This window comes from Hyaloscypha bicolor (assembly GCF_002865645.1).
Source record: "Hyaloscypha bicolor E unplaced genomic scaffold K444scaffold_182, whole genome shotgun sequence".
In the NCBI taxonomy this organism is placed as follows: Eukaryota; Fungi; Ascomycota; class Leotiomycetes; order Helotiales; family Hyaloscyphaceae; genus Hyaloscypha; species Hyaloscypha bicolor.
The window spans coordinates 380,672-407,309 of NW_020194684.1; the positions used below are offsets into that span (position 1 = coordinate 380,672).

Genomic DNA, 26,638 nt, shown 5'->3' on the forward strand with positions numbered 1-26,638 from the left:
GTATTAGCTATCTACTTACAAACAAACATTCATCCCTCTAACTCGTGTAACAACAATCGAGTACACGCTCTTGCCTTTCCCAAAACAAAAGCCAGCTCCCAATTCGATAGAACTGTCTCCAATCCTCCTTGTGGTATTTCTTGGCAGCCTTTGCAATGGATTTTTCGAGACTTTGGCAGACTTCCAAGTCTCCAAGTATGTGAGACGTGGAGATCGCCCATTGTTCATCCTGCACTCTCTTACCACCTCGTGAGGGCCCCGCGCGAGGTTCCCCGGCTGGTTTCAAAGGTATCGAATTTTTTGCAGCCGGGAACTTGTCTGTGGAGCCAATACGTTTGCTTGTGGTGGAGCTCAAATTCATCGAGAGCGGCTTGTTTTGAAGCATCAACCCCAATGTAAGGTTCAAACCGATATCCAGTCTTCCGCCCGACAACCAAATCCCAGAGTGAAGTCCAGAAACGACGAGGCAAAATCGGCTAAGGTGTCCGAGATAGCGTTGGCGAAATACTTCTTAATTAGCTGGCGTCAGGACGTGACCATAGATACTCAGAACATCCCTCTTGTTTGATCGAGGCTGCGATCACTTCGAGGATTTTGCGAAATTGGCTTCGAAATCTGGCAAATGTTGCCTCGTCTTCGAAGTCCGACTCGGGTGATTGTGTTTTGTGCCCGACTTAACATGCCGGTCAGGCCGAGTTGAAGTGGAGGACGGACGGTGAGTCTCGGGCTGACAGACATTTGGAATTGTGTTCGGGCAGTTGAGCGTGTTTCTTTGTGAACTGACAAGTGAAAGACAGGCAATATGCTAACGGAGTCTGACTAAAAAGGCTTCGTTATAGTCAGGGAATCACGCTGAGGTTGGTGTTGACCGGCGTTCAGGGCCAGTGATGGGCCATTGATCATGTTCCTGAGAGTCTCGGGGTCTGGGGAAAGAAAGCGTCTGTGGATTGGCTGTCGCGGGGCGAAGCGGGAGCCCGCACAATCAGGTCAGTCGCCATCGATGTAGACAAGAGGGTGAGTGCCACGGATGACGTCGCCGTGGGTAGCCTCCAGGCGAGTCTCAGCTTGCTAGATTCATCGGAGATGTTTCTTTGTGAACTGACCAAATCGAAGACAGGCTGTGATGCTAACGAAGTGTAGTCACCAAGGCTTCGTTATTTCTGGGGCCTGGTTCCTATGATGCGTAGACCCCCAAAAATGCTAATGCTAGAGCTGCCGGTGCCAAATCGAAGCGTGACTGGTGGAAGAGGCGGAATTTGCATCGTTGCATCGATTCGGTTCTCCATGTTGTGTGGAGGATCCACGGGGGCTCAATATGCACCAACATTCTTCCTCTTGGGATCTTGACTCCGGGACACCAAGACTTCCAATATCGATCTAATCCAAGCATGATCTGGCAGACTTGCACGGGGGGAAACGGTCCCGGAAGGGAGGAACCAAAACATATCCATTGACCTCGGGGCCAAGATAGCCAGCGAAGATCGATTGTCTCGCATCTCACCGCGTGCAGTGGTCCAGCCTGGTTTTCCGGTGTATCTTGTCCGAGTAGTTCTTGTCCTTCTCAACAATAGCCTCCGGCTTGTTCAACGTGCATGATCTCCTGGTACTTTCCCCCCCCAGTGATTTCTGTCATCCTCGGGATGCCATTGCGACGCGGATTGAATAAGACTTGACCCATCGAGCTTCTGGTTGTCTCGGTTGTAAGTGGAGCAACCAAAGACTGGGCAGTCATTCTCCGCACAACATTCAAGTCCCAAGAGGTGCCCACATTGACCCATCACCTTAACATCAACAGCCTTCGAACCGAAAGTACCAGTGTGCGCAGACAAAATTGATGATGTGCTGAAGGGAGAGGATATTCCGGGAAAACCGAGGAGCTCGCTTTTGGGATAATTAGCCATGTATGCTCAAGGATTTCATCAGATGCTTCAGCTAAATCAGATTCTAACACCCGATGAAAGGTCCGAATTGACAGCAACAACAGCAAGAACAAGTATTTCCCACTGCAAGATTCCTCCTGAAGATACAGAGTCGAGAGTTAAAAAGTTGAAGACAGAGAAAATGAGCTTACCTTCGACACAGAATGTCCAGTGCCAGCTAGCGGTTGGCGAAGACATGGATTATCGGAAAACAACGAAAATGTTGCTGTTGCCTTCGTTCAGTCGTAGCCAGGGCTTGTTATGCTCATTAGCCCCGAGGTTTAGCTGCACATGAGGAAGGCCATCAACATTTGGGGACCATCTCAACTTCTTAACGAAGCCAATTTTCCCATAATAGAAGTTGATGCAGCTCCACTCCTTGTTCTTTTAGGTTCAAGTATCGCCCCACAGTGAGAGGGCAGACTAACCTCATAAGTATTGACATTGAGATTCTCAAGCAGCCCCAGTTTTAAACATTTGGAAAGGATTCACGCCTTCAAGCCATGGCCTTGTCAGCATATAACACATTCCACACCCTTTATAACCAAGATTGCTCAACCTACCTTGTGTTTTCTTCACAGTTGCACGCCGAAGCGACCTCAGGAGAAAGATTTGATTGACTATCCGAGTGATTCTAGAGTACAGAACTTCCCGAAGAGATTTCCACAAGAACACTAAGTCTGTATAATATCTCGCCCACTTCCATCCCAACGAGCGGCAATTCCAAAATCGACAGTAAGATGGAATATGTCAAAGGAGTCATGCGAACAGGTGTAAATGCACTACGTGTGGTTCGTCAATACTTCTGGCTGAGGCTCGTCTATCTGCGACAAGTGGTCCAGCAAAATTTCCACCAACGTGCCATGGGAATAAACTTTGACATTGACAACCGTTTTCGTCCGGAGGAGTCCCAACGGAAACGTTCTTTGACAATCAATTTCGTCCGGTCGAACGGAAACGGAGATGAGTTGAAGGGCTGCTGATCAATGTTGTCTCGGTTTCATATGAGACGAAATTTAAGCTAATAATCGATTTTGTCCCGAGCGCACACTAGATGGATTAAGGACCGACAATCGATCTCGTCTCGGTATCACAACAGACGGACTGAGGCTGACAATTGATTTCGTCCCGAGTATACAGCCGCAGTATTAACTGTGTTGAAATCAGCTCTCAAAACTCATTGTCATAGTGAACCTAAAACATACCTCCAGCTGCTCGTCTTTCCTGAATATCCGTAGGCAGCTCAAGCTTTTGCCGCTCTACTCATAGGAGATGGAAACCACGAATGAGTGGAGTTTGAGCAGATTTAGGTACGATCTTGACGCAGGAGGGGTCTGCCGTCGGTATCAAGGAATAGGTAACGTGAGCTGGATATAGATCGTCGTGAGACAAGTTCAGTTTTACCATACTGACGACCGTTTCCACTGCTGAGCCCTCAAGTATCCATGACGCTCAGGCTGCTCTTGCATCATGCCAAGCATAGCCTCCTTCTCCTTCTGGAACTACAGGTGTGTAGGTTTCCAAGTGTGCTACAAACAAGTTAGAATGATCCACCGAAGGAGGGAACAATGACTTACCATCTTCTTCACTCTCTTACCGGCTACTTTGCGGGGTATGATTTTCGTTATCATAAGTAAAACAGTCTTCGTACGTTTCACCAACATCCATGGATTCATCGTGACTTGCAATGTTGCCAAAATTATCAACCCGGAAAAGATCCTTCATTGGCGCTGGCCGAGATTTCTGCCTTTCTCCGCAACTTCAGCCAAAGGATTGGTCTTAAGGGTTGGGTGCGTTGGGCCTGGTAGGACGTCCCTAGAGCAGGAAGGGTCTTGACCTGTATGTGCATTGCTGATCCAGCGAGAGATGCCGACCATTTGTTCTTCCGGTATGTCGTATGTGACGATGAGGAAGCGCAACGGATTCGGGATTGCGGGTCGTGGGAATCGATTGTTGACGAACGTGTTGATAATATTTAAAATTAACTTCGAAATTGTCAAGAACATTGATGCTTGACGCTTCAGTCTGGACGGGGAAGATATTCCATGATCGAGGGTGCGATCGCAATTTTCAACAGCCAAGCTTTAGCCCGGTGAGCTCGGCAGCGTTCAGGCCAGCATCGGTTTTGCTGAGCGGAGACGAAGACAAACACAATTCCGCGTATGATGGTCATTATCAACGTAGCCGCCGTCGTCCTCGGCGTCGACAATTTCCTCGGACCTTGCAGCCTTCTTGCCACAATCCCCGTGCAGCCCAGCTCTTCCCATGCATGTTGAAAGACGAAGAAAGAAGAGAGAACGACACTTTTGGTCGGTAACATCTCGCTGTCTCTTTCTGAACTGATCAGATCAAGATTGAACTGGAGTTTACCAACAATCAATTCACAAAGACGAACGAGGACAATGACGAGCGCAACAATGCGGGGTTTGACAAGATCTGAAAGATCAATAATAATAATGACTGGCACGTCATTCGTCTCGTCTGATACATGCTCTTCCAAATTCAAAGTCAGACTCAAGTCCGGGTCCGTGTTCTGCGGCCGGAAGGTTTTCGACTGGAAGTACTTAATCTCTTCTGCGAAGAGATCGCTTGGAGCAGTCCCGGCTTCTGCTGGATGTGGTTGTGTGTCATCTTCGTCCTGGATTGGCATCATTGTGGGATGATGCTGGACTCTTCTTGATTTTTCGTCAAATGTCTGTTCGGCGAGTGCTAAGCCGTATGTGAGCCCCGCAGCCAGAGCAAAAACTTCGACCCTAAGGACAATTTGCAAGCAGATGTTGTAGCAGGTGGACCGGCTCAACGCTCGGTAAGGTGTAGGTGCTATCGTGGGCGTGTATGTATGTTGGCCTGCGCTTTCAAGTTAAGCGGACGTTGAGCACCACTGATAGGTGGTTCGTTATCCTCAACGCTGACCTCGCCGTGCTCTTGCATTTGCTGACTGCCACCGGCTGCTTGAGTTGTGTCCATTTAGTCTTCGGCGGAGTCAGGGGTGAGAGTAACTCCATGGGGCTGCTCAACTCTAACCGGACCCACGAGCAGGAAAGAACTGGCTTGTGACAACCAAGCGTTCCAAGAGACTTGTGTTTTCGTCCTTCGATGTCGGCTCTTCCTATCATACCGAAGCAGAATTCGGTAAGGGTTGGATTTTTCACCCAAAAACCTCTTGGCGGGAGTGACGCAGATGAATGAAAGACCGAAGTAAGGCAATTGGTTCGGGCTCAGACGGGGTGTTGGCACCATGCCGGGCAAAGTGTTGAATGGAAGAAGCAGTGCCATTTGACGGAGCGCAATTTGTCGATGGAGATTATGAAGTGGACCTCTTCCAAATGCCCCAGCAAGTTTCAATCGTTGCTTAGGAGATTGTGTAAGCTCTCCGAACTTCTTGCGGCGTGGCTACGACCGGGGCCATGGTCAAGAGCATGATCAAGTTGACCAATCTTGTATCTAACTCGTGGGGTGTTCTTCGTATCTGTCTTGCGTGCCTCCGGAGGCGAGTGCCGAAACACAAGGCCACTTTGGCAGTAAAACCCGCCCGTCTAGTCCATTCTACACACTCGAAGACTCCTCTCAGTGTACAAGAGTAGGTCGGTGAGTACGCACTCCAATCTTGCATCTGGCCAATGGGGTGTTTTTCGTATTGTCCCGCGCTCCAATCATGGAGTGTTCTTCGTATCTGTCTTGCGCTCCTGATCGAGCACCTCAAGAAGAGGCGTTCTCGACATTCCTTGTAAATCCGCGGGAAGGAATTGCTTTCACACCAAGTCGTACTCAAAGCTTCCTCTAGCTTGCCACTAAAACCAGTCCACTGGGCAAAGATCAATGCCTTCTCCTCTTGGACATCCATGGTTCATTGGATCAGCTTGATGATTGCGTCAATCTTAAAGCCTTGCTCGGAACACGACTGCGACGCCGATTGAATGAGACTTAGCTCATCGAGCTTCTGGTAGTCTCGATCGTAAAATGAGCAAGCCATGTTGCAAGCCGGGATCTCCCATCCACTTATTACCATTCGCATTTGATGCTGGAGCTCCAATCTCTCATAGATTGAATGGTGAATCAAAGCCTAAAAAATCCAAATTGACAAGGGCTACCCAATGGGATGTAGAGGAGCAAGGAGAGACTCAATGGTAAGACTGGCCAGTGGGTTCTAAAGCCTGCAACACCGACCATCCGTGTAAACACGGTTTGAACGGGCTCGTACTCGTGCTTAGGATTCTTTCCACACTTGCTACACGCTGTGTGCCCCCAGAGTCGGCATTCCAAGAAGGCTGTAGTTGTTCCAGTCTTGTTGCAAGTTGAAAGTTTTGGTCATCGAAAATCGGGTTGAAGCCGCTTCAGCCCTGTTGCGACCCTCGCAGAAATATAATCTGACTGCCATCTGAGAGATTACAAAGGTCTTCAGGTCGTTCCGTTCCCAAAGGTTGGTTGTAGCGTCGAAATGATATAATGCCGAGCAATACGCAGCCACCTTGACTCTGTGGCATCGTCATGTTGCTCATCGCTTGATCTTGGGGTACTTGTCTGGTGCTCTTCATGAGCTTGTGGCGAAAGTCCATTTTGTCCCCCCTGGTCCAGAGAAGACACTATCGATTCGAATGCTCAGCTTGATTAGACAGGAGCACTTCCGTGTGTTCCGAGGAAGGCAGGGACCGAAGCAGAAATTGCCTGTGAATTATTAGTATATTTCATTTGCGCAATTTAGACAACAAATTTCAGCGGAGTTTCAGTTCGAAGTTGGACGAAGTACAAGACAGTAACTATCTAGAAACACTTATCCGTCCGAAAGCAATGAAAGAAAAGTTCAACTGAGAGCTAGTTCGATTTTGGACGAAAGTAAAGCTAGCAACTATCTAGAAAGTCCTATCCGTCCGAATGCAATCAAAGCTCGACAGCAGCAAAACACATGACAGTGAAAATGAAAATAATGAGGAATCTTGTAGTGCTGGAGATAATGGGGGCAGACAGTTGAAAGAAGTGAGGCGCAAGAGGGGCCGGGAACAGCCAACTGAAAGGAAGTTGTGGGGTTGGTAGCAAACTCACCAGAAGGCATGGAATAACGGAACCACGAAGAAAACTCAGTTGCTTCTCGAAGCATCGAGTCTCAGGAGTCATTTAAGCAGCAGCTTTCACGACAAAACCACGGCTCTCGAAGCCGAAAATATTATGTGGAGCTGGAACCATCAGCTGTTCTCCACCTCAACGGTTCCAGAATAATTCTGCACGATTTCAACTAGCATTAACTACTTTGTGAAGTAGGTGCTATAATTGCAGGAGTCAGTAAATAGTCCGGAGCATGAATTGAAGGTCAAGCTGCTTTCTACAGCAGCGTAGCTTGATGTGGATGCCTGGTTTCAAAAAGGGGGAGGGTGTCGAGACATCTCTCCGGCTCGTGTGCTTACTCGCCAAAATCGAAAACCCCTTACCGAATATTTTCCTCCGCCATCAACAAAGCCTTTGCTCCGCCCCAACCCACAGTACTCACGACCACGACTCGAAAAACGCAACCAATCGCAATCAAAAAGGGCAAAATGAATCGCCAAGACGCCCGCAACCGTTCCATGCAGAGCAACGCGAGCTCCAGCTCCAGCTCGTCCTCGCATGTCTCAGTACAGTCCCGAGCTTCCACGCCACGGCCAAACCCGAATGCACCACTGGATTGTTTCTATCCATTGTACATGAAGTACATGAGGACTTATATTAGTGCCGTTGACGTCAATCTCCCACAAAACGCCAATCTCCCCATAGACGAGTGGAGGAGGCGTTTGGACGCCTTGGAAGGAAGATGGGTGGACCTGGTCGATGCGTGCCAAGAGGCCTTCGAGACTAATCTTACATGCCGCACCTGCTTCGACAGACCAGAGACAATCATCGCCAACGGAAGCCCACGACATGCGTATTCCAGAGAGCTACAACAAAAGGTTACAGATCTGGTCAATGACATGGAGGGCGCGTCCCTGACACGCTTGAACCAGCACAAGCTGGACAACATCCGCCGAAGATGGTATAGTCTGGAACTCCAATACCAGCAGGAAAATTTGTCCACACAATGCCCTGGTCTGATCGAAATCGACAATAGAGATGAGACCAACTACGGAGAGGACGGACCACCAGAAGGTTTCGGGGAGGGTGAATAGATCCTCCACATGGCGGCCCTAAGTTTTGCAAAGGATTACTCGATGTATATGTTCCCAAGGATTGTTTTGAGTATGTTGGATATGATAAAAGCTTGTTCGCGTTATGGGTGGAGTGGCCAGGCCACTGCGAAGATCATTGGCCCCGAAGATTATTCGGAATCGACTCCTCGCTCGCCACGATAATGCCCAGCAATCAGGAAAGCCATCTCGAGGGCTTGCTTCTCATTCAGCCTCGGGTCGCAGAAGCTGGTGTAGTTGAGCGACAGGTCTTCCTCGGCAAGGCCAACGCTGCCTCCAGTGCATTCGGTAACAGCGTCGCCGGTTAACTCAAGATGGACACCACCGAGGTAGCTGCCTTCTTGCTTATGTATGGCCAGTGTTTGCTGCAACTCGGAGAAGATATCAGCGAATTGGCGGGTCTTGATGCCAGTGGCGGTTGAGCGTGTGTTGCCATGCATGGGGTCGCATTGCCAAACAACGCTGCGTGCATATTCGCTGCCTTCAACGATGCGGATGTGGGTTGGAAGGAGAGTGCGAACTTTCGGGGCTCCATAGCGAGTGATGAGCGTTATCTTTCCAACCTCGACGGAGGGATTGAGGGCGCGAAGAAGAGCGAGGAGGTCGGAGGATGAAGTTGTGGGACCAATCTTAACACCGATAGGATTCTCGATGCCGCGGAAGTATTCGATGTGAGCTCCATCAATTTGGCGTGTTCTATCACCAATCCAGAGGAAGTGTGCACCAGTGTTGTACCAAGACTTTCCGTCGTCTGGAGTCTGTGTGGAGGACTGTGCAGCACGTGATGAACGGCTTGGATTCTTGAGTCGGCGTGTCAGGCTCTGCTCGTAGTCGAGAAGAAGGCCTTCATGGCTTGTGTACAGGTCAACTGACTGCAGTTGGCCGGCTGTGTCTGCTCCAACGGTTCGCATGAAACGAAGGGACTCGGTGATGGAGGAGACGATGTTGGAATACTTGACTTGAAGCTCAGGGTCGTGAACGTGTCCAAGACCCCAGTCGAGAGGACGATGGAGATCAGCAATGCCCGAAGAGAGAGATCCTCGAATGAAGTTCAGCGTGGCTGCAGAGTGAAAGTATGCGCTACATGTTGTCAGCGAGAGTCTTGAAGTCAAGTTCGGAAGGAGCACTCACCTGACGAGTCTTGATGGATCGAGAGCTCTCTCGTCGACAGGATATCCGTTCAAGATGTCACCTCTGAATGAATTGGTCTCTTTGCCATCGACCATCTCAGTGGGCTTGGATCTCGGCTTGGCGTATTGTCCAGCCATGCGAGCAATGCGGACAACGGGCTTGTTCGCACCCCAGATGAGGACCAAACTCATCTGGAGAAGCAACTTGATCTTCGATTCAATAGCGTTCTCTTCGCAGTAGTCAAACAATTCGGCGCAGTCGCCTCCTTGGAGAAGGAAGGCCTTACCAAGGGCGACATCTCGTAAGCTTTCCTTCAGCTTCACGATCTCGGTCGGGGTGACAATGGGAGGAAGACTTGTAAGCTTCGAAAGGGACTTCTCAACGCTCTTCTGGTCCTCATAGACAGCCTCCTGATGGATTGTCTTTGTTGTCCATGAGACTGGAGACCAAGGCTGAGGACTTTTGCGGAGATGAGCAAGCTGACTCGCAGTGAACCCAGAGCTGCCAGAAGGAGGTTGGGAAGTGCTCGACATGATCCTCGTGGCTTGAAGATGAAGTGATGGGACAGATGAAGTTCCAAAGACAAGAACAACGACGGAAGGGGGGGTGTTCAAGGCGAATTGCTTGCAAGGTTGAGTAACTTCGTGAGGAGTTTGATCTTCGCGTTCCTGGAATGAGGTTATTTGTTGTGCGGAGCAAGGCTCGCGAGGCGCCTGAATCTGCCTCCCCGCCATCCCCTATTCGGCTAGCGGCTTTCAGGCGGTGCGGGCTTCACAGGGATCTGCGGCAAGGAGCTGCTAAAAACAACGACATCCCTTGGACAATTTAATCTTCAGCTGTCTGTCCTTTCAATCGTTTGTCAGTTTCACAACTCGCTCTCAAAATGGCAGAAGCACAACCTCCTACGGTCATTGAAGGGGCCACGACCGGCGACGTCGATGACGAAATTCCTGTAGCAGCCAAATCTGCTGAGGACCGAAAAGCAGCAGCAGCTCTCTCCTCCCTCGATGCTCCTCGAGACGACGAGTCTGCAAGCACCAAAGATGTCGACCAAGAAGCTGTACGAAAGGCTATGGAGAGATTAGGGGGTTCTGCCACCACGAATGGGACTGCAGCGAAGAAAGGCGACGAGAAGAAGGTTATCAAGAAGACTGTGAAGGTCGATCCTGCAGATGTCACTTTGCTGGTATGTCTACGAGGGGGCTTTTCCTAAACACCGAACTCTCCAAATTTGGAAGGTCTTGCCCCATAGCTTGTCTTTACTCCTCGGAGTGCTTCCGCAGAAACTCCTTCGGCAGACTCTCCCCCAGAGTACCCCCCAACTTGCCAGCCCCAGGTTTCCAAATTCTCCGGCATGGTCAAACGCCAGCTAATATCACCTCCCTCATCAGGTTGAAGAACTCGAGTTGTCGAAGATCAAGGCAACGGACCTGCTGAAGGCGCATGATGGAGATGCTGGGAAGGCGCTGAGGGCATTCATTGCACCAGCAGCATAAATGGGCATGGCTTTGGGAGCGAAAAGTTTGTCTTGCAGCATGGACTGGGCATAGCAATGGAGTTTGATATTGATGGCATCATACATGGGGTCTTGGGAGAACATGTCTAAGTTGGCCTCCAGCAAATGGAGTCGTTGGGTTCTCTACGTTCGATTTCCACACCTGCACACTCGTTCTTTCTCTGTCTGCTCTATAGTGGAGTTTGATACTGATGGGCAACAACAAACTTACATATAATCAGGGAGGAAGAAGTTTCCGTATCGAGGCTCCCGCATAATAGAGACCTTCGATTTCGACCTCCAGCTTCCACAACTCCGTAATCATGCTTTCCCACGTACTCCAGCACTGGGGGCTGAACGTGATGGGTTATTGTCCAATTAGTAAAACATATGGGCAGGCAACAGCAGTCTCATGACGGCCCTACTGCAACATGGAGACTTTCGATTCTTGATTCGACTTTCCTCATCAGCGCCAGCTTAGCCCTTTGTCTTGCTGCACAACTACTCTTGAAACTGCCCAATCTACTTTTGCACTGCGTGTTTTTGACTTCAATTTGATCATCTGCGCAATTGCATTTCATTGGCTCCAAGATCCCAAAGTGTCACACGCCTGATGCCAACCGTCACCTGGCAGCTAGCAAAGCAACAGCGACCGCATCTCTATCAAGAATCCCATTTCGATAGGCTGGTATACGACTGCCAAGGCTCGCGAATCTCTATTGTGGGGATCAGGGGTTGTCATTGTCTGATGAACTCGATCGATGGCCTGCAAAGTAGCCTGTTGACTAGGTCCTGCAACATTGTACTCCCTCCACGCGACTCCTCCCATCATGGGGTGATATGGAAGAATGATTTCCCTCGTCTGCTGCTGGGCGAACTCTCATCTCAGAGCCAACGAGATGGTTGGGGGTCGGCAAGTTGCATGTGTCCTCCCACAACTGATGTATTCGGCGCAGCACTTGGCTGGTGATGTGTCACAGCATGATGCTTCAACGTATGCAGCGGGAGTCGCAAACCCCGCAGCCAGCATGCGTATTCCCGTTCAATGATCTTCATTACCCTAGCATCGAGAACCAAGCAATTGTCGGGAATGTCTGTGGCTTCAGATCCCGGCGCTGATCTCAGGCATGACCTAAACATCATCCCTTCTTGTCAGCCCTGCCGCCACATATGAGAGGGGCACCAGAATGGTTATTTGCTTACAAAGAAAGAGTACAAAGTGTCCCCTTGTCCAACGTCCAAGCAGACTAGCGCTGTGCATGACATCGGCGCTGCTCAAGTCCTATTAACCAAAATCCTCAACGCCTGCCCAGTATCAAGGTATATATATCCCATCAGTGACACCAGATGGGTCGAAGCAGTGCACCCCGCTCTGCATAATCTTGCAATACATAACTTCAGCCTTCTACTTTGCAAAACTCCCTCTCAACTTCAAAAATGGTCGCTTCCGGCAGCAGTCATGGCTATGTTCGGCTCTTGATGGATCTTGTGAATGCTATCGATAATCTCGTCACGGGAAACGCTACTTTAGAGGAATTTTGGAAAGTGAGGCCGGCCCGTCGTGCGATCTTTTTTGTTTACTCTGAGAACTTCGCCTATTTTGAGCTTTTCCCTCAACTCTCCTACAAACCTTTTTCTTTCAACCGATCAACGCTTGAGTCAGATCGCTGTACCACGGCCACTTTCGTTACAACGCTGGGGAATCCCACTCGCAATCTCGAAGAATCTACGTCTCTCGGTCCGCACATCCTAGCCCATATAGCTAGACCGTGAAGAACAACTCAGAGCGGCGTCCTCATCAAGATGGAGCCTTTTGATCGTTTCATCTCCGTCATCCTCCTCTTCCTTACTCTGGTTTCCCCCGCCTCTGGTCTCCCTCTTCCCCTTCACCACGATGCCCATCACTTGGTTTCTCGTGGCCTTGTCAGTCCTACCAATGCTGAGTTGATCCATAACACGATCGCCTTTGGTATCCCGGCTTTGATTGCCTTCGCATTGAGGATGTAAGTCCTGCAGCCCCAAGAAACAGCTTGCGCAATTGTCAACATGCTGCAAAGAGCCCGGACTAATCTGCGCCGTCAGCATCAACCGCGGTCTCGTTCTCAAGAAGCTCCACGCCGAAGACTATCTGATGATCGGCACTATGGTACGTTTTTTCTCTCCTAAGCTAACAAAGTTCCTTCCTAATGACACCATAGTTCTTTTATATCGCTCTGATGGTCTTGATCAACGTCTCTGCTAACTTTGGCACCAACCTGTATCCTCCCGAGCAACAAGACTCCATCCTGGCTGACCCTAGTGACGTCAAGAACCGCATCCTTGGCTCCAAGATTGTCATTGCCCTCGAACAATGCATGATCGCTTCCACTTGGGGTGTAAAGCTCTGCATTTGGACCTTCGAGATGCGCCTGTTGTAAGTTCTCCTCCCGCCTTCCAGGAGACACGATCTAATCAAATGTTGTGCAGCCGACAGCTTCCACAGTATGAGCGCGCTATGTGGTTCCTCTTCGTCTACATCTGGGTTGGCTTCGCATTCATCGAGATCTTCTACTATGGTGTATTCTGCCGACCTTTCGATCAATATTGGGCTATGCCGGTCAAGAACTTGCAGTGCGCCACGTATCATAACTACAGTATCTTGCAAATGGTTTTCAATATCTCTTCGGACTTCGGACTCATCATCGCGCCACTCCCAATGGTTCTCAAGTCTCAGCTCCCAAGACGCCGCAAGATTGTCCTCTTCTTTATTTTCTCTATGGCTCTGTTCACTATCCTAGCTGCGATCCTCAACAAGTAAGTCCCCTCCGCCCTCTATCCTCCCACCTTCACTAACAAACAACAGGGTCTACAACTTCGAATCTCCAATGACCACCGTCTACCAGCTCTGGTACATCCGCGAAGCCTCCGTCGCCGTCTGCGTTGGTAACCTAATCTGCACCTGGCAACTCTTCCAGCGCATCTTCCGCCTCCGCACCTTCAACACCAAGTCCGCCGAGATCCACGACGACCCCGCCATGCCCCGCTTCGTCCCGCACATCCGATACAGCAACCCTGTGCGCGTGGCCTGGACTTACTTGACAACTGGTGGCACGGATACCCGATACCAGACTGCTACCGGTGGTGATTCGTCTCTGACTACGGCCGAGATTCCCGTTGGTGATGAGAAGGGAAACTTGGGCGAAAAGGAGAGGAAGAAGAAGGAGAAGGTTCATGAGCGTCATGTTACTAGTACTAGTTACATGATGACCTTGAACCGTGATGGCGAAGGTGATGCGCGTCCCGCTCTCGCCTTCCGTGACGAGCATAAGATCGAGTAAATTTGCCTGTTGTCTGTTGTGCCCTTAGGGGTTTAGATGATAGATGAGAAGTTTCGGTGAGAAGTTTAGATGAGAAGAAATGAAAATGTTTCACGACTGTGATCTCGATGTCCCAACTCGAAGTGAGCAATACCTGAACGAATGATTTCAGACTTTCATGCCATCACAGATCAATGTATATCAAGGAGTTTCAAGTGATCCCGCAGCAGTGTGAACATTATCTAATTGAGACGCCTGCACCATGACCAACTTCGATCTATCTCAACAGGCTGTTGCAGTCCGGTCACCTCGGTACTTATGGAGAATGTCTTGGGAAGAAGCTAATGGTTGCATTGAGCAGTCTAACGAGGCTCGAGCACTTTTACCTAGGAGCCATGACAACAACAAGCGCGGACTCGATAAATTTGAACTTAGCGAAATCACATCGATTTAATACAACCTTTGAACAATTCGAGTTATGCAATGTCTTTCCCGAGGACGCAAATTGAGCGCCATCACATTGCTGTATCTGGCATGGATCTAAATCCTGACGGCTGCGACTCGTCCACGAACTCTCCTGCAACTTGGCGCTAGAATCGGCCACCCTTGACGACTTGGAGGGCAGCCTTGAGAGAACGGTTCGATTTTGGTATTGGAAGCCCGGACGATGGTGCATGGTGAGGTGCAGTACGTGCGGTCCCTGCCTCCCTCCCTTCCCTGCTCCCTCCGCTGACGGATTTACCATCAGACCGACCTTCTCCTCTATTCCGTTCTTCCCCCCTTGAATCAAGCGCAAGTGGCGGCACTAAATACCCCTCGAAAGGCCTCACCATCAACGAATCCTCGAATGCACACAGCCTCCGATCCGTTGCTCTGAGGGGAGGCGGGGGTGAAACATTGCGAGTGGGGCTTACTGGTCCGAAGCGCGACGGGTTTTTCCTTCGTTGGGCCAGATACCTTCTTCAGAACAAAGGGTAATAGGCAAGGCAAGGCGAAGCCCAACTATTGCGTAGCATAAGCATGAGAATCCCCGTGAGCAGGGGCTCGGATGCAGCATTGAGCGGAGGAGTGCATATGGATATTGAGTTGGGAGATTTGAAGTAAGAGGTTGGGGTTGCTCAGAGGCACGGCAGGCTTGCTGCAATGAGAAGGAGAGAAGGCGGCAGGCGGGTATCAATCTTCAACTTTTCGACATCAGCGACAGGAAAATTAGCTGCAGGATAATGAGGGCAGAGAATGACACATGCCTCACGCCATTCTTGGCACAGAGCACTGCAACCCAAGAAAATATTTGAATATGGTGGTAGTAAAGGATTCAAATGTATGTATTATTTGTTCCGAGATGGGATACATGACCAATGAGTAGGGAGGTTGATCTACAGCTAGAATTGCTCACCCGAAAAAGGGATAAAATGTAAACAAACCTTGAAACGGTACCCGACAACTGCCGAGCTGCATATGACTCTTGCTGCTCCCAAGACAATTTGCCGGGCACCTCTCTTTCAAGCAAAAGCCTGGCAATGAGTCACAACACTACATGGCGTCATACATGGAGCAGGCCCGACCAACCCCTTGCACGCTAGTCGACCCTTAATAAACAACAATAAGCAAAATTTTACAGCAAAGGCAAATCTGAAGGGTCGGTTATACGTTCTCTTCGGATTTGCCTTTAGTTTTGCTGTCTCTAACGTCACAACAACTAACAACCAACCCCGATCTAAAAGTGATGCAGAATAAAGGGGGAGCCTCGCTTCATGATCCTAGCATGAAAAGAGTATTGTGAAATCACCGGGGTTGCAAAATCTTTTAATTGAAGAACTGAAAGATTTAGTTGGAGAATAGTTTTTTGGGCACGGGCAGGAAGCGGGGGACAGGGGAGAGGCAGGAGAATGGAAAAGGGGCGAGAAGGGGGGGCTGGCTTCCAATTTTGACACCCACTTTCCTCTTATAATGTATCCTTGCCGCAGTAAACAAAAGGTTTCTGTTCCAAGGTGTCTGAACATTGATTAGAAACCCCTTACAGGTTAATGGGGCATACATCAAGAAATTATATAATAGAGAACAGGCTATCCAAAATATTACATGTCGAATCCGAGGTGAATTTTGAGGGTCGTATAAACTCGAATAAGCGATTTTGTAGTATGTGTCAATAGGAATACGGGCTTTGGCCAATATTTCTAGAGGCACCTTTTGCTAATTCTCATTTTCTAACGATTTTGTCCAGTGGTTGTGATTTTTTGAATAGCTTTGTGCTACTTTGCTTAGGGAATTTATAGCCTAGTTGCTAATTGAAGCGAAAATAAATGACGTGTGTGCAATGACAATACCCCTAATACTCTTGTGCAATTCTGAATATCACGACCAGTAGCTCAACAATATTGCACATAATAACACTCACCGCTCTGGGTACCTGCATTAGTTATAGTTCCGAAATGTTAACGGCCTCGTACTATAACTGTCGCCCTCCGGGACCACATACGCTTTCTAGCCACAAGTACGTGTTCAAGACACTCTCTGCACGGGCCGGGCTGAGACTTAACTTGCTAACAATATTTGCCAAGCATGAAGCAAACCAAGCTCTTTCCGGATTATCAACCGCCGCAATGCCCCCAATAGCAAGCATCCATGGAATTAACTCCGCCAATTCAATGCCATAGCTATCTTCGTCAAGTTCCTTGGTCCAAGTTTGGAGGTGCGAGGCCAAGATTTGCAGGATCTCAAGGCTACTCGGGACCAGAAGCACAACGGCTAGGCCAAGTATGCGTACGGCAAGTCGGCAACATTAACAAAACGCTGAGACACCGACATCTCAGTGAGATCTTCAGTTAATGGTAGCGGTAGGATTCTTTTCTGAACCGCAATTCTTGCCTGAACAATAGCCGCGAGGCCGAAGCAAACAGGCTTGCCTTGAAGATAGTATCCTGTAAAGCCGTGAAGCTCCTACCCACTCGAGGCTTTCAAATAGTAAGCCAGATATCCCAAAGTCCTGGAATTTCCTAAACGCTGATCCTTGTGGTATTGAGGGTGATGATTTTGCCCATACTAGCATGAAAGCTATATAATCCTCGTGGCGTTGCTGCTTTGGAAATATCGGCTTCCAAAGGGCTTGGTACACAACCTGAACCTGCTCTGTATGGCCTCATTAGCGATTTGGGTGGGTAAATTGAAGGGCGTTCATACGATACAACCATCTCCGCTAGTCCCGGAAATTCAAGACAACAATATCAAAAGCTGCCTTCATATGCTCCCAAACGACGCCGATATGGCCATACACGTTAAGCCATTGCGTGCTGCTAAGCGGAGATTGAACGGGCTGTGCTCTCATCACACTTCGAGGCATCCATAACCTCAACATCGTTAGCAGCAAGTATCGGAATGGCTATACTAACTTCGCCTCGAGAGAATCCGCTGCCATCTAAGATCGGCTCGTTCAACTTTTGGATCACTAGAGGCATAAGAAACAATATCTTGGTTCTTGGGTTTACTCCGTTACTCGGGACTTCATCAGGCATAAGTCCAGGCAGCATGCAGGCCATAGCTGAGAGAAAGCCAGTTAGCCATAGATCCACACCGGAGAAAATGAGACATGGAGGCTAGTTAGTAGCTTTTGGAGGGGCTTTGCGCAATATTATTCTTACCGTGGTCTACTGGTTAGAGCTTATTGCGCTCTAGCTTTTCAGTTAGGGAGCTCGAAAACGGATCCGATCTCCCACCTCCCGGGATATCAAGAGGACTTGGATTTGACATTTGCAATAAATTCCTGCACATGATTTTGCTCTCATCCTCGACTTTGCGTTAGTAATTAGGGGCCCCAGACTTGTGTGAATCCTTGCGTGCCTTGCAATGTGATTCGTATTCTTTTCGAGGATCCTTGAATCTGGAAACATTTCTCTCTTCAAGTGTGATGCCACGTAGCGAGAATGCCGTCGGGGTATTATGAACCACCGCCCTATAGGGTAAACCTTTGCTAGACAAAAGAGCGTCGTTCTTTCGATTTGAACCTAGTCCTGGGAGCGTACAGAGATCGAAGGGCAATTCTTATGTTGGCAGGTTTCGGGTTGATTTTAGTGGGGTACAGGAGGATATTTCGATTTTAGCGGGGATGGTTGCTTTTTAATCGTTTTCGAATATAGGAATGAATGTCGTGGTGGTACCCGTGCTTGTAGGTCTTGCAATCGCATGTTTGATTAACAAATAAATGGTCGGGAGCCCAAAAAGCCCATTCGCCACTATTGGTATAGTCTTTTTGCTTGTAGACCCGTGTTCTAAGCGTGTGAACTCCATCTCAGGCAGCAGTAGTAATTCCTTGGTGGTGAGTCTTCAGTACACATGTGAGGGTCAAGGCATGTCTTTAAAAAAATGAAAAGCAACGCCTATTTACGTCCTTTGGTCCGAAGAGCCAAAATAGCCTTAAATTCTCACAAAAGCATGGTACTCCCGGAGTTTCAGCGGTATACACTGAGACGAATCATCAGACTGCATTAGCGAGTGAAAAGGGGCTATCACGTGATTGTATTTCACTGCCGATCCCCCATGTTGTCAGGAGGCCGATGGTTACAAATAGACTCCTAAAGCACAAAAGAGACATATTAGCCTTCATGCTCGTAGAGAAGAGAGTGTTCAAGCTCTAAAAGTGAATGTCAAAACTACTGAATGCGCAAAACAGTGGTCTCAAGGATGAATAATTGTCCAGACTCCACGATTGCCGCAGGAGCATGGTACAAGTATTTACCATGCACACGAGGTATTTACTCTATATCTCTTCTGTGTCATGTTTGTATCAGCCTTGGCCTTCTTGATCATCCTTGCTGGCGATCTGACAGCTATCGAGGAGTTTTGAATATTTCTCGTCACCACAGAGCCGGCACCAACTGTGATATCATCTCCTATCATCACACCAAGCAAGATTACACTATTTTCTCCACAAGGACAGCAATCATTTCCAATAGTGACATCTCTCGGATAGATTATGCCACCTCTTCTTCGTCCTTTAGCGTTGGGTGGCTGCAGCGAAGGTACTCATATCTGGACCAAACTTCGTCCTGCTAGGGCGTGGGACATTCAGAAGATTTCAACTTCCTCAGGGGGGTTGAGGTCAATTGTGCCTTATCACATTTATAGATGTCACCCTCATCAAGAAAACGTTTTATTCAGTCGTAAATGATGCACTGTGTCTTAAGCTTCAATTCATTGCTTCCTTTAAAACATGAGTTCCCCAGCCATATTCTGAACCCATCACAATACTGCCTCACGATAAGCACCAGATATTTCCGTCTCTAGCGTATTAAAATACTCCGTCCCTCGCTGAAATGAGAATCTCTCTATCTTCCCCCCAATTACTGAACACACATGGCAAACTTGAGTGCCTCCGCACTTCCGCTCCTCGAGGCATTGATCTTCCTCAACGAGCCGTGGCCAACCTCGAGGCACTGTCGTATCGCAGCCTAGCGGTCTACCCCTTTCCTCCCCAAAAGGGAGCCTTTTCTTTGGTCCGCAAAAGCAGAATCCTTCCTCACATTTGAGCCTCAGGGACCGGAAGGCATGAAGCTTACCCACACCTGTGAATCTCTCACCCTTCCCGGTCCATCAAGAGAGCAGATTTTTGCTATCGCATCAAGCGTATCAATATGCCTTCGCGCTTTTCTGACTCGAATAGTGCCGCCTTCCACAACTGGTTGAGCCAGTCGCTTCAAGCTCCGGGAGAAGAACGACACACTGACAATATCCCGGTATCGCAGACCATTGAGAATTCCAAGGGAATTTCTTGGCATGATTTATCCATCTTCACTAACGTCGCCCTCACCCTCAATCCGGATCCCCATCCAAGATATAGTTCTTCTTCACGCACTTCGGCTTCCACAGCCCTCCCTCGCTCGGCCCCCAAGGATTAAAACTTCTCCCGGGGCTTCTCCAAGTGCCGTTCCTGGGAGGGCCAGGAATTGACCCATTCGGCGGTCCCATCGGGGGCCTTTCATACCCTGGGCCGTCATACCCGGGCCCCCCTGGACGCCTTCCACGACCAGGTAGCCGTCGACCCATGGGAATGATGGGCCACATAGGAATATAGCACTTCTCGTCCCATTCGCAATGTACATCGCAGCCGATCCATTCGCCTGCCCAGCCGAGCCAGGACATCAACTGTTCGACTCCTTCTGTCCAGCGTTTGACTTCGTGGTTCAGTCCAGGGATCTTGGTGGGTGTTGTCCTTTTGCTGGAAGGGAGGTTAAAATGTGCTTCCCAGATCCCCTCGGTAGACAATCCAACGTCGACGAGCACCGAGCAGATCCCGCCGAGGGTCTCTTCTACTGCCCAATTCAGCAGCTCCTCTTCAGGGCCAAGCAGAATTCCTTGTTTTGGGTCAAGCAGTCGCGTGTATTGGAAACGGCAGAGTGAGTATGTGTCTGTAAACAGTGTTGATTCTCGGGTCCAGATCTCCGAGTCGGTAGGGGAATCGGGGTATTGTAGGAATGAGACGAGGAAAGTATGTGTTTGGTCGCGGATGTCCATCATCCACAGTCCAACTGCGGTGTGGTTGTGAGCCTCGGGATATTGTTGAAGCACCTTGAGAAATGTCAGCAGAGGGGCGGCGTAGGTTTGAACTATGTCGTTGGTGATTGTGGCCCAGTCAATGCCGCTGCAGTTTGCTGGAAATGGAGAGAGCAGGTCTTTTAGAACCCGCTCGGAGTGGGCACGCATGATTGCAGCATCTGAAGTGGCGACATGCTCGAGTGTATGGACTCGTCTCCGCCGCTTCAATGCTTCGAGTGCATCTTCTCTTGTTCCATCATTTCCTGGTCCGGTCCAGAGCCCATCTTTTGTTAGATTGAGTGTTTTCTGCTCTTCAGCTGCTCGAGGAACCGCTTGACTTAAGAACTCCGGTGCATAGTAGCTGAGAAAACCGCAACTCGTAATCTTGACTCGAGTTTCACCTAGCCCCGGGCCGTTCGCGGAAGAACCATAGTGAGCAAGAGCACTGGCTCCCCAATTCCAAGCCTGAGTTGGGAAAAAAGGTTCCCTCGTCCATTGCTCACGTCCCATAACAGGTGGTTGAGGCGGATCCGATGGGTCTGTTGCTTTATCTGACCTGGTTGGAGATGGCGGGAGAGGAAAATATGAAGTCGGCTCGTAGTCATCATCTTTCGCAGATATCCCGTCATCGCCTTCTGCCGGCAGAAGCGGAGCGGTAACATTCAAATGAGAGACCAGGCGAATCGACGGACTACTAAAGTTACACCAAATCATTTCGAATCCAGCGTTCATTCTCACAATACCTTCGAATCCCCAGCCTGGGCCACCCAGTTCCTTGTCGTGAAGCCAATCGCAAAGCCCAATCGCCCTCGCATATTCCTCCCACAGCCCACGCCATCCGTTGTCTGGCCTTGCCGGCCCGCTTAGGTTGCCCCAAATCTGAAGCATTTGTGTATCCAACTGCCCAGAGCCAAACAATGTTGCCGATTCTCCATCAAAGTATATGCATTTCGTCCTCCGTGTCGTTTGATATGTCAACATGTGCGAGTTCCTGTCTCCTCCCATGATGCCGTACGCCATTCCACTACGCCTTGTCAGCAGAGCTCAAATTAGATTGGAGGAAACTTACATATCGAAAGCAACCCATTCGGGGCTTGGTGGAACCTCTGCATCTTTACGTCCATGGTACAGCTTCGTCAAGAGCGGGATCTCGCAGGGCACAATGCTGTGCCCATTTGGAAAAAAGGTGTTGGACCACTGTTGAAGGAGGCCGTATGCAGATGCGAAGTAATGCGGTGCTGAGGAGGAGAAATTGAAGTTCCATGGACGTGCGCTCAGAGAGGCTATATCATGGTGGTTCAATGGTTTCTGCTGAGCTGCAGCGGTCGTTGAGAGGTAAATGAGGACCACCCAGATCCCCTTCATGCTATAAAATAACTCCATCCTGCATATTATAAGCACGAAAGGTAACAAAGTAATTGACAACTTGGAGGGTATTCATCTTGGTTATACCGAGCACTCTTCGAGGGGGATGCTCAATGTGACGCGTCACTGGTGATTGAAGATAAGGAAATTACAGGGGTATTGAATAGAAGGGATCACCAGCCAACCGCCCAAGCAAAATTTCAGAAAATTTTCAAAGGGCTCAGAAAATTCTGAAAATCTGTGGAATGACTAAGGTGAGGTCATAGATCACGAATATCAACTTATTTTCTTCATTTTGGGATGTGGTTGTGGTGCGGTTATAGTAAAACTATTTTTTGGGCGGTTGAGTATTTGGGCGGTTGGCTGGTGAACCCTTCTAAACAAGCCTAACGAGGTAACGAGCCCGCTCTCACTAGTCTGCGCGTACAGGCTTCCAAACACACTTCATAGTGCAAATCGCGATACAAAATCAATTAATTTAATTAGGAGTTGACCACCCTCTACGCTCTGCCAATACATGCACCCAGTGCTCATGCTTTAAAATTAATTGATTAATCCATTCTTGTGGTATTGCGTCCCATTCCTCTGTTACTGCCGCTTCCATTTGGGCCTCCGTAGTGGGTTAGTGCTTTCGCCGGTGTAGCGATTATTTGATCCTCCTCCAACACTTCTCAATTGGGTTCATATCAGGGCTCGTAGAGGGATACGGCATTAATATAATACCAAGCTTTGTTCGCCATCTAGCATAACGATTACTAGTCGACTTGTGGCCGTGAGCTGAGTTACCGTCTTCCATAAAAAGAGGCTCCACCGATGAGCAAAGTAGGTGAGTAATTGAGGCGAAGGCATTAATAATACCCTCTATATATGGTGCGAGAATTTGGGAGAGATAATCGCGTTAAGTAAAGGCTCCCTTCTTGCCAGATCCGCGAAGAAATAGCAAAGGGCTCTTATACCCATATCCAATTGCTCCCCATGCATTGACTGGAGTAGTATGCCCACGGTGAAGCTGGTGCTGTATACACGTTTCGCACTGACGCTCCCCCCTCTTTCTAGTCACCTTCTCCTTTGCAGTCCTCCCGCCTATTAAGAAGGTAACCTCGTCCGACCAGAGTACCTTCAGCCACTCCGTATGCCAGAATATGTGTGCCATTGCCCAAAGATATCGCGCAATAACTTGAGCTTTCGTGAGGTAGGGCTTTTGGCAAGCAGTGCACCGGAAATAGCCTCGTTGTTTGAGCCTCCGCTCCAACGTTGGGACAGAGCATGTAAGCCCAAGCTCCGCATGAAGGATGTCGTACTTAAGGATTCGATGCTCCCATGATCGGAGAGGTAATTGATAATTTCGTCGACCTTTGCATCCGAGAGAAGGAAGGCAGGGCCGGTGCGATTTGGACGTCTTCGCTCAGGGTAATCAAAGCTCAGAATGCGACGAACTGAGCTCTCGTTGAGGTGATATCGCTCCTGAATCATTAAAACTGGGACATGGCCAAACCAGTGTAATTGGCGTATCGCTTCCTTGTGTTTTGTAGGGATTTCATAGCCAGGAAGGTGCTGAAAATCAAGTGGTGGAGGAGTAGAAGTCATTCTGGTGGTAATTTAGGAAATTGGTGTGGGTGCGGGGTGAAGTGTGGCCTGAAAACAAGCCTGTACGCGCAGACTAGTGAGAGCGGGCTCGTAAAGCACCAAAATGTTCAGCAGTGTGGCTGAGAATGGTCGACAGCACTGCAACTCGTTTTGCGCATGTACACCTCAGCACGATAACCTTGCAAGAGCCTTCGTCCACCACAACCGAAGCTTAAACTTGGATAGCACAACTCTCTCGAGTCTCCACCACCTTCTTTTTCAGATCGATCGCCCTGCTCTTATAAATGTGACTAGTTGCGCGTTTACGGCGGCTTCATTCTTCGTGAAATTCGTACGACAATGAAGTCTCCGTTTCTGTATCCGGCACTCTCGCAAAGGAAATGCACGCGAGTTCTCGTTCTTCAGCCAGCCGAGAATAGAGCCGCCCAAGTTGTTTGTTCCCTCACAGAAGTAGACCTTGATCTGCTTTCTACTAGACGAAACCCATATGAAGCGCTATCCTACGTCTGGGGTTCTCCTGTTTGCAACAATGAGATTACCTGCGATGGGGACAGTCTTCTAATAACAGAGAGCTGCCTTACAGCCTTGCGATACTTGAGAATGAAGGCGCGCACTCGAACACTCTGGGTTGATGCGATATGTATCAATCAGAAATCTCTCGAGGAAAGAAACAAGCAGGTCGCGTTAATGGGTGACATTTATAAATGTGCGCAACGGGTGCTCATTTGGCTCGGTGAAGCTAGTGAAGCCTCTGAACAGGTATTACACCAACTTCGACGAGTAGAGAGACTTCGTATCGCCATGATCTTTATTCAGGACTTAGATCTGCTCAGGAAGCTGCAGCGTTCAATTTTTCGTAAGGAAGCCCTCCCATTGTGGCGCTACTGCTGAATCTGTCGACAGCTTTGACAGATGTGGAATGTCAAGCATTCAAAATCCTGTTAGGGAATGAATGGTGGCGGAGAACTTGGACTTTGCAAGAGTTCCTATTCGCGGAAGACTCATTGGTGATGTATGGTAGTTTCGTCCTTAACCTCGAAACATTGGTCCGCGGCTCGGATATCTACGTAGGGGACCCTCGCATAGGGAGTCGGCAGACCTGGATTGACTTCGTGCAATGCTCCCATTTGCGTGGAATTTACCGCGCAGTGTGTAAGGATCGCAGACGCAAAAGTACCACGGCCCTAGTTCGCTCCGCCCGAAGGAAGTCTTGGCGGTTGTTTGCAATTGAACTATTCTTTATAGCTCAGTCGCGAAAGTCCTCTGATGGCAAAGACAAAATATACGGCCTGCATCAAATCCTCTACGATTGTGGTATAACATTACCCGAGCCGAATTATGCCCTTGGTACAGCTCAAATTTATAAAGAAGCGACAGCGGCTTTGCTCCAGGGTTCAAGGTCATTACGCATACTTGAGCTGCAAGAAAATGCGCACAAGCGACATGACCTACCATCTTGGGTCCCAGATTTTGAAGACGTTCAGCCATTGTATTCTGCACGCATCCATGCCTGCACTATATTGCATAAGAGACATATTCCAGTGTATCAACATGGTCGACTAGTTCTTCAAGGCCAGATTATCGGTAACCTGGTAACCCTTGCGGGTCGTCTTCAGTTTAATACCCAAAGAAGCGTGGACAAGTATGACTTGTCTGAATTAGGTGGAGTTTTCTACGGATTACTCAAAATCACCCAACCCCAAGACAACCCCACCGCCAAGTATCATGTGGATGTACTACAACGCACTCTCTTAGACACGCTTACAGATTCTGATGGTCTTGTAAAGCCCCGAATAAGCAGGGCCGCCAAGCGTAACTTTTCAGAGCTATTGGAGTTCTTGAATGACACGTGCGAACACAAAGACATCAAAGCGGGGGTAGAAGAGAAACAAAGAAAGAGCTTGGAAGTGTTTAATCAAGGCGAATCAGGGGTAGGTCGATTTTCAAAAAGGCACCAAAGTATGGAATATCTTTCTCTTCTTCGACAAGTAGCTTCTGAGAATGTCGGGAGAGAATTGTTTGTGGCAAGTAGCGGCGATGTAGGTCTAACCCATGCAGACGCTAGAATGGGCGGCCTTGTGGTTTTGTTTCCTGGAGCATCCATGCCTTATATTATACGTTGCGCTGGAGAGCATCATCTTTTCATTGGTCTCGCTCGTGGTATGTACAAGTATCGGCAGGATCCATACGTGGCTTGGAAGGATGATTGGGGGAATTTGGCAAGCTTCACGTTAATATAGAGCAGCACAATAAAATCCAACTGAATAGATCGTTGACAGAAAGCTATTTCTAGAGAGGAATTTTGACAAGTCCATTCTTGTTTGGGTCACATGACTAGAACCAGTATGGGAAGAGCAGCGCTCTATAAGCAGCCTTCAAGGCGAGATATTGGTACTATAAGGGTCTTTCTCTTATCGGCAGGTCATTTTAACGTGTCCTTCTTAAAGTTCAATACTCTAGTCAATTTCGAAGGCTAGATGTGAGCCGCAGGGTGGCAAGCAGTTCAGTTGGGTCATTATAGTTACAAGATGACAATTCCGTGCGCTTGGAGGTGTGACAAAAGCGGCTGCTAAGATGCAGAAGTTGCGACGCCTTTTTGACGCCGACTGGTTCGCATCTGTAAGAGCTTAGTAATAGATTAACACGTGAACCGGATTTGCGAGTGCGTGAGTGCGTGAGTGTGTGCTGTGAGATAGAAACAGAGGAGAGAGAAAGTGGGGAGAAAGGCTGTTGAGCTCCTGGGCAAATAGTCCCTGACTTCGTGCGGCTCATTAACGTGGAGGTGCTTGGTTGGTTGTAGGCTTCAACGCAATCACGTAATAAGCAAGAACTAAAGAAAACAGCACCAAACGGCAACATTTATTGGACGGCTGAAAGCCTCAGCGGACCTTGGTCTTCATGAACAAACTTCACAGCAAAAAAAAATAACACGTTCACTTCACAGACCGCCCATATTGTCTCAATTAACGGGGTTATTTTGTACGTATTCTTTTCCTGATTCCGTCTTGAGGAGACAGGGGAGCCAGTGGACTGATAACAATACCTAGGTATATGGGTAACAGATGGAACTCCGACAACCTAATGACAACCACCTACATCTGGATCCTTCTTACCATCTCCGGGACAACAGCCACTTTACACAACGAAGTAAACTGGATCCTCGAC

The 26,638-nt window shown here is 48.9% G+C and overlaps 7 protein-coding genes across 7 annotated transcripts, besides 3 other annotated features; 4 read left to right on the plus strand and 3 right to left on the minus strand.

Moving 5' to 3' along the window:
* Positions 1 to 522: 522 nt before the first annotated feature.
* On the minus strand, positions 523 to 742 carry K444DRAFT_620170 (uncharacterized protein). Its single transcript, XM_024881649.1, has one exon. It carries the CDS (start codon positions 736 to 738, stop codon positions 547 to 549), a length of 192 nt encoding a protein of 63 aa, XP_024727893.1. The 5' UTR covers positions 739 to 742; the 3' UTR covers positions 523 to 546.
* Positions 743 to 3,939: 3,197 nt separating this feature from the next.
* Positions 3,940 to 4,672: a sequence feature (Protein overlapping with rRNA (K444DRAFT_636379, PMD50990.1) was converted to a misc_feature.).
* A 160-nt stretch (positions 4,673 to 4,832) lies between these two features.
* Positions 4,833 to 5,028: a sequence feature (Protein overlapping with rRNA (K444DRAFT_636379, PMD50990.1) was converted to a misc_feature.).
* A 491-nt stretch (positions 5,029 to 5,519) lies between these two features.
* Positions 5,520 to 5,763: a sequence feature (Protein overlapping with rRNA (K444DRAFT_636379, PMD50990.1) was converted to a misc_feature.).
* A 1,385-nt stretch (positions 5,764 to 7,148) lies between these two features.
* Positions 7,149 to 8,127, plus strand: K444DRAFT_222641 (uncharacterized protein). The gene has a single exon (XM_024871160.1). It carries the CDS (start codon positions 7,448 to 7,450, stop codon positions 8,051 to 8,053), a length of 606 nt encoding a protein of 201 aa, XP_024727895.1. The 5' UTR covers positions 7,149 to 7,447; the 3' UTR covers positions 8,054 to 8,127.
* Positions 8,128 to 8,202: 75 nt separating this feature from the next.
* Positions 8,203 to 9,735, minus strand: K444DRAFT_546085 (DAHP synthetase; the record flags this gene model as incomplete). Its single annotated transcript, XM_024876193.1, has 2 exons — positions 8,203 to 9,151; positions 9,203 to 9,735. The coding sequence occupies 2 exons, from the start codon at positions 9,733 to 9,735 to the stop codon at positions 8,203 to 8,205; spliced, it is 1,482 nt and encodes a 493-aa protein (XP_024727896.1).
* Positions 9,736 to 10,020: 285 nt separating this feature from the next.
* Positions 10,021 to 11,134, plus strand: K444DRAFT_620173 (uncharacterized protein). The gene is made up of 2 exons (XM_024881650.1): positions 10,021 to 10,388; positions 10,594 to 11,134. The coding sequence occupies exons 1-2, from the start codon at positions 10,086 to 10,088 to the stop codon at positions 10,696 to 10,698; spliced, it is 408 nt and encodes a 135-aa protein (XP_024727897.1). The 5' UTR covers positions 10,021 to 10,085; the 3' UTR covers positions 10,699 to 11,134.
* Positions 11,135 to 12,162: 1,028 nt separating this feature from the next.
* Positions 12,163 to 14,104, plus strand: K444DRAFT_668963 (uncharacterized protein). The gene is made up of 5 exons (XM_024887473.1): positions 12,163 to 12,700; positions 12,780 to 12,843; positions 12,896 to 13,110; positions 13,164 to 13,490; positions 13,540 to 14,104. The coding sequence occupies exons 1-5, from the start codon at positions 12,501 to 12,503 to the stop codon at positions 14,012 to 14,014; spliced, it is 1,281 nt and encodes a 426-aa protein (XP_024727898.1). The 5' UTR covers positions 12,163 to 12,500; the 3' UTR covers positions 14,015 to 14,104.
* A 5,694-nt stretch (positions 14,105 to 19,798) lies between these two features.
* Positions 19,799 to 21,886, minus strand: K444DRAFT_545668 (uncharacterized protein; the record flags this gene model as incomplete). The annotated part of the gene is made up of 2 exons (XM_024876152.1): positions 19,799 to 21,545; positions 21,591 to 21,886. The coding sequence occupies 2 exons, from the start codon at positions 21,884 to 21,886 to the stop codon at positions 19,799 to 19,801; spliced, it is 2,043 nt and encodes a 680-aa protein (XP_024727899.1).
* Positions 21,887 to 23,666: 1,780 nt separating this feature from the next.
* Positions 23,667 to 25,713, plus strand: K444DRAFT_668965 (HET-domain-containing protein; the record flags this gene model as incomplete). Its single annotated transcript, XM_024887474.1, has 3 exons — positions 23,667 to 24,329; positions 24,377 to 24,625; positions 24,719 to 25,713. Exons 1-3 carry the CDS (start codon positions 23,813 to 23,815, stop codon positions 25,711 to 25,713), a joined length of 1,761 nt encoding a protein of 586 aa, XP_024727900.1. The 5' UTR covers positions 23,667 to 23,812.
* Between the last annotated feature and the right edge of the window lie 925 nt (positions 25,714 to 26,638).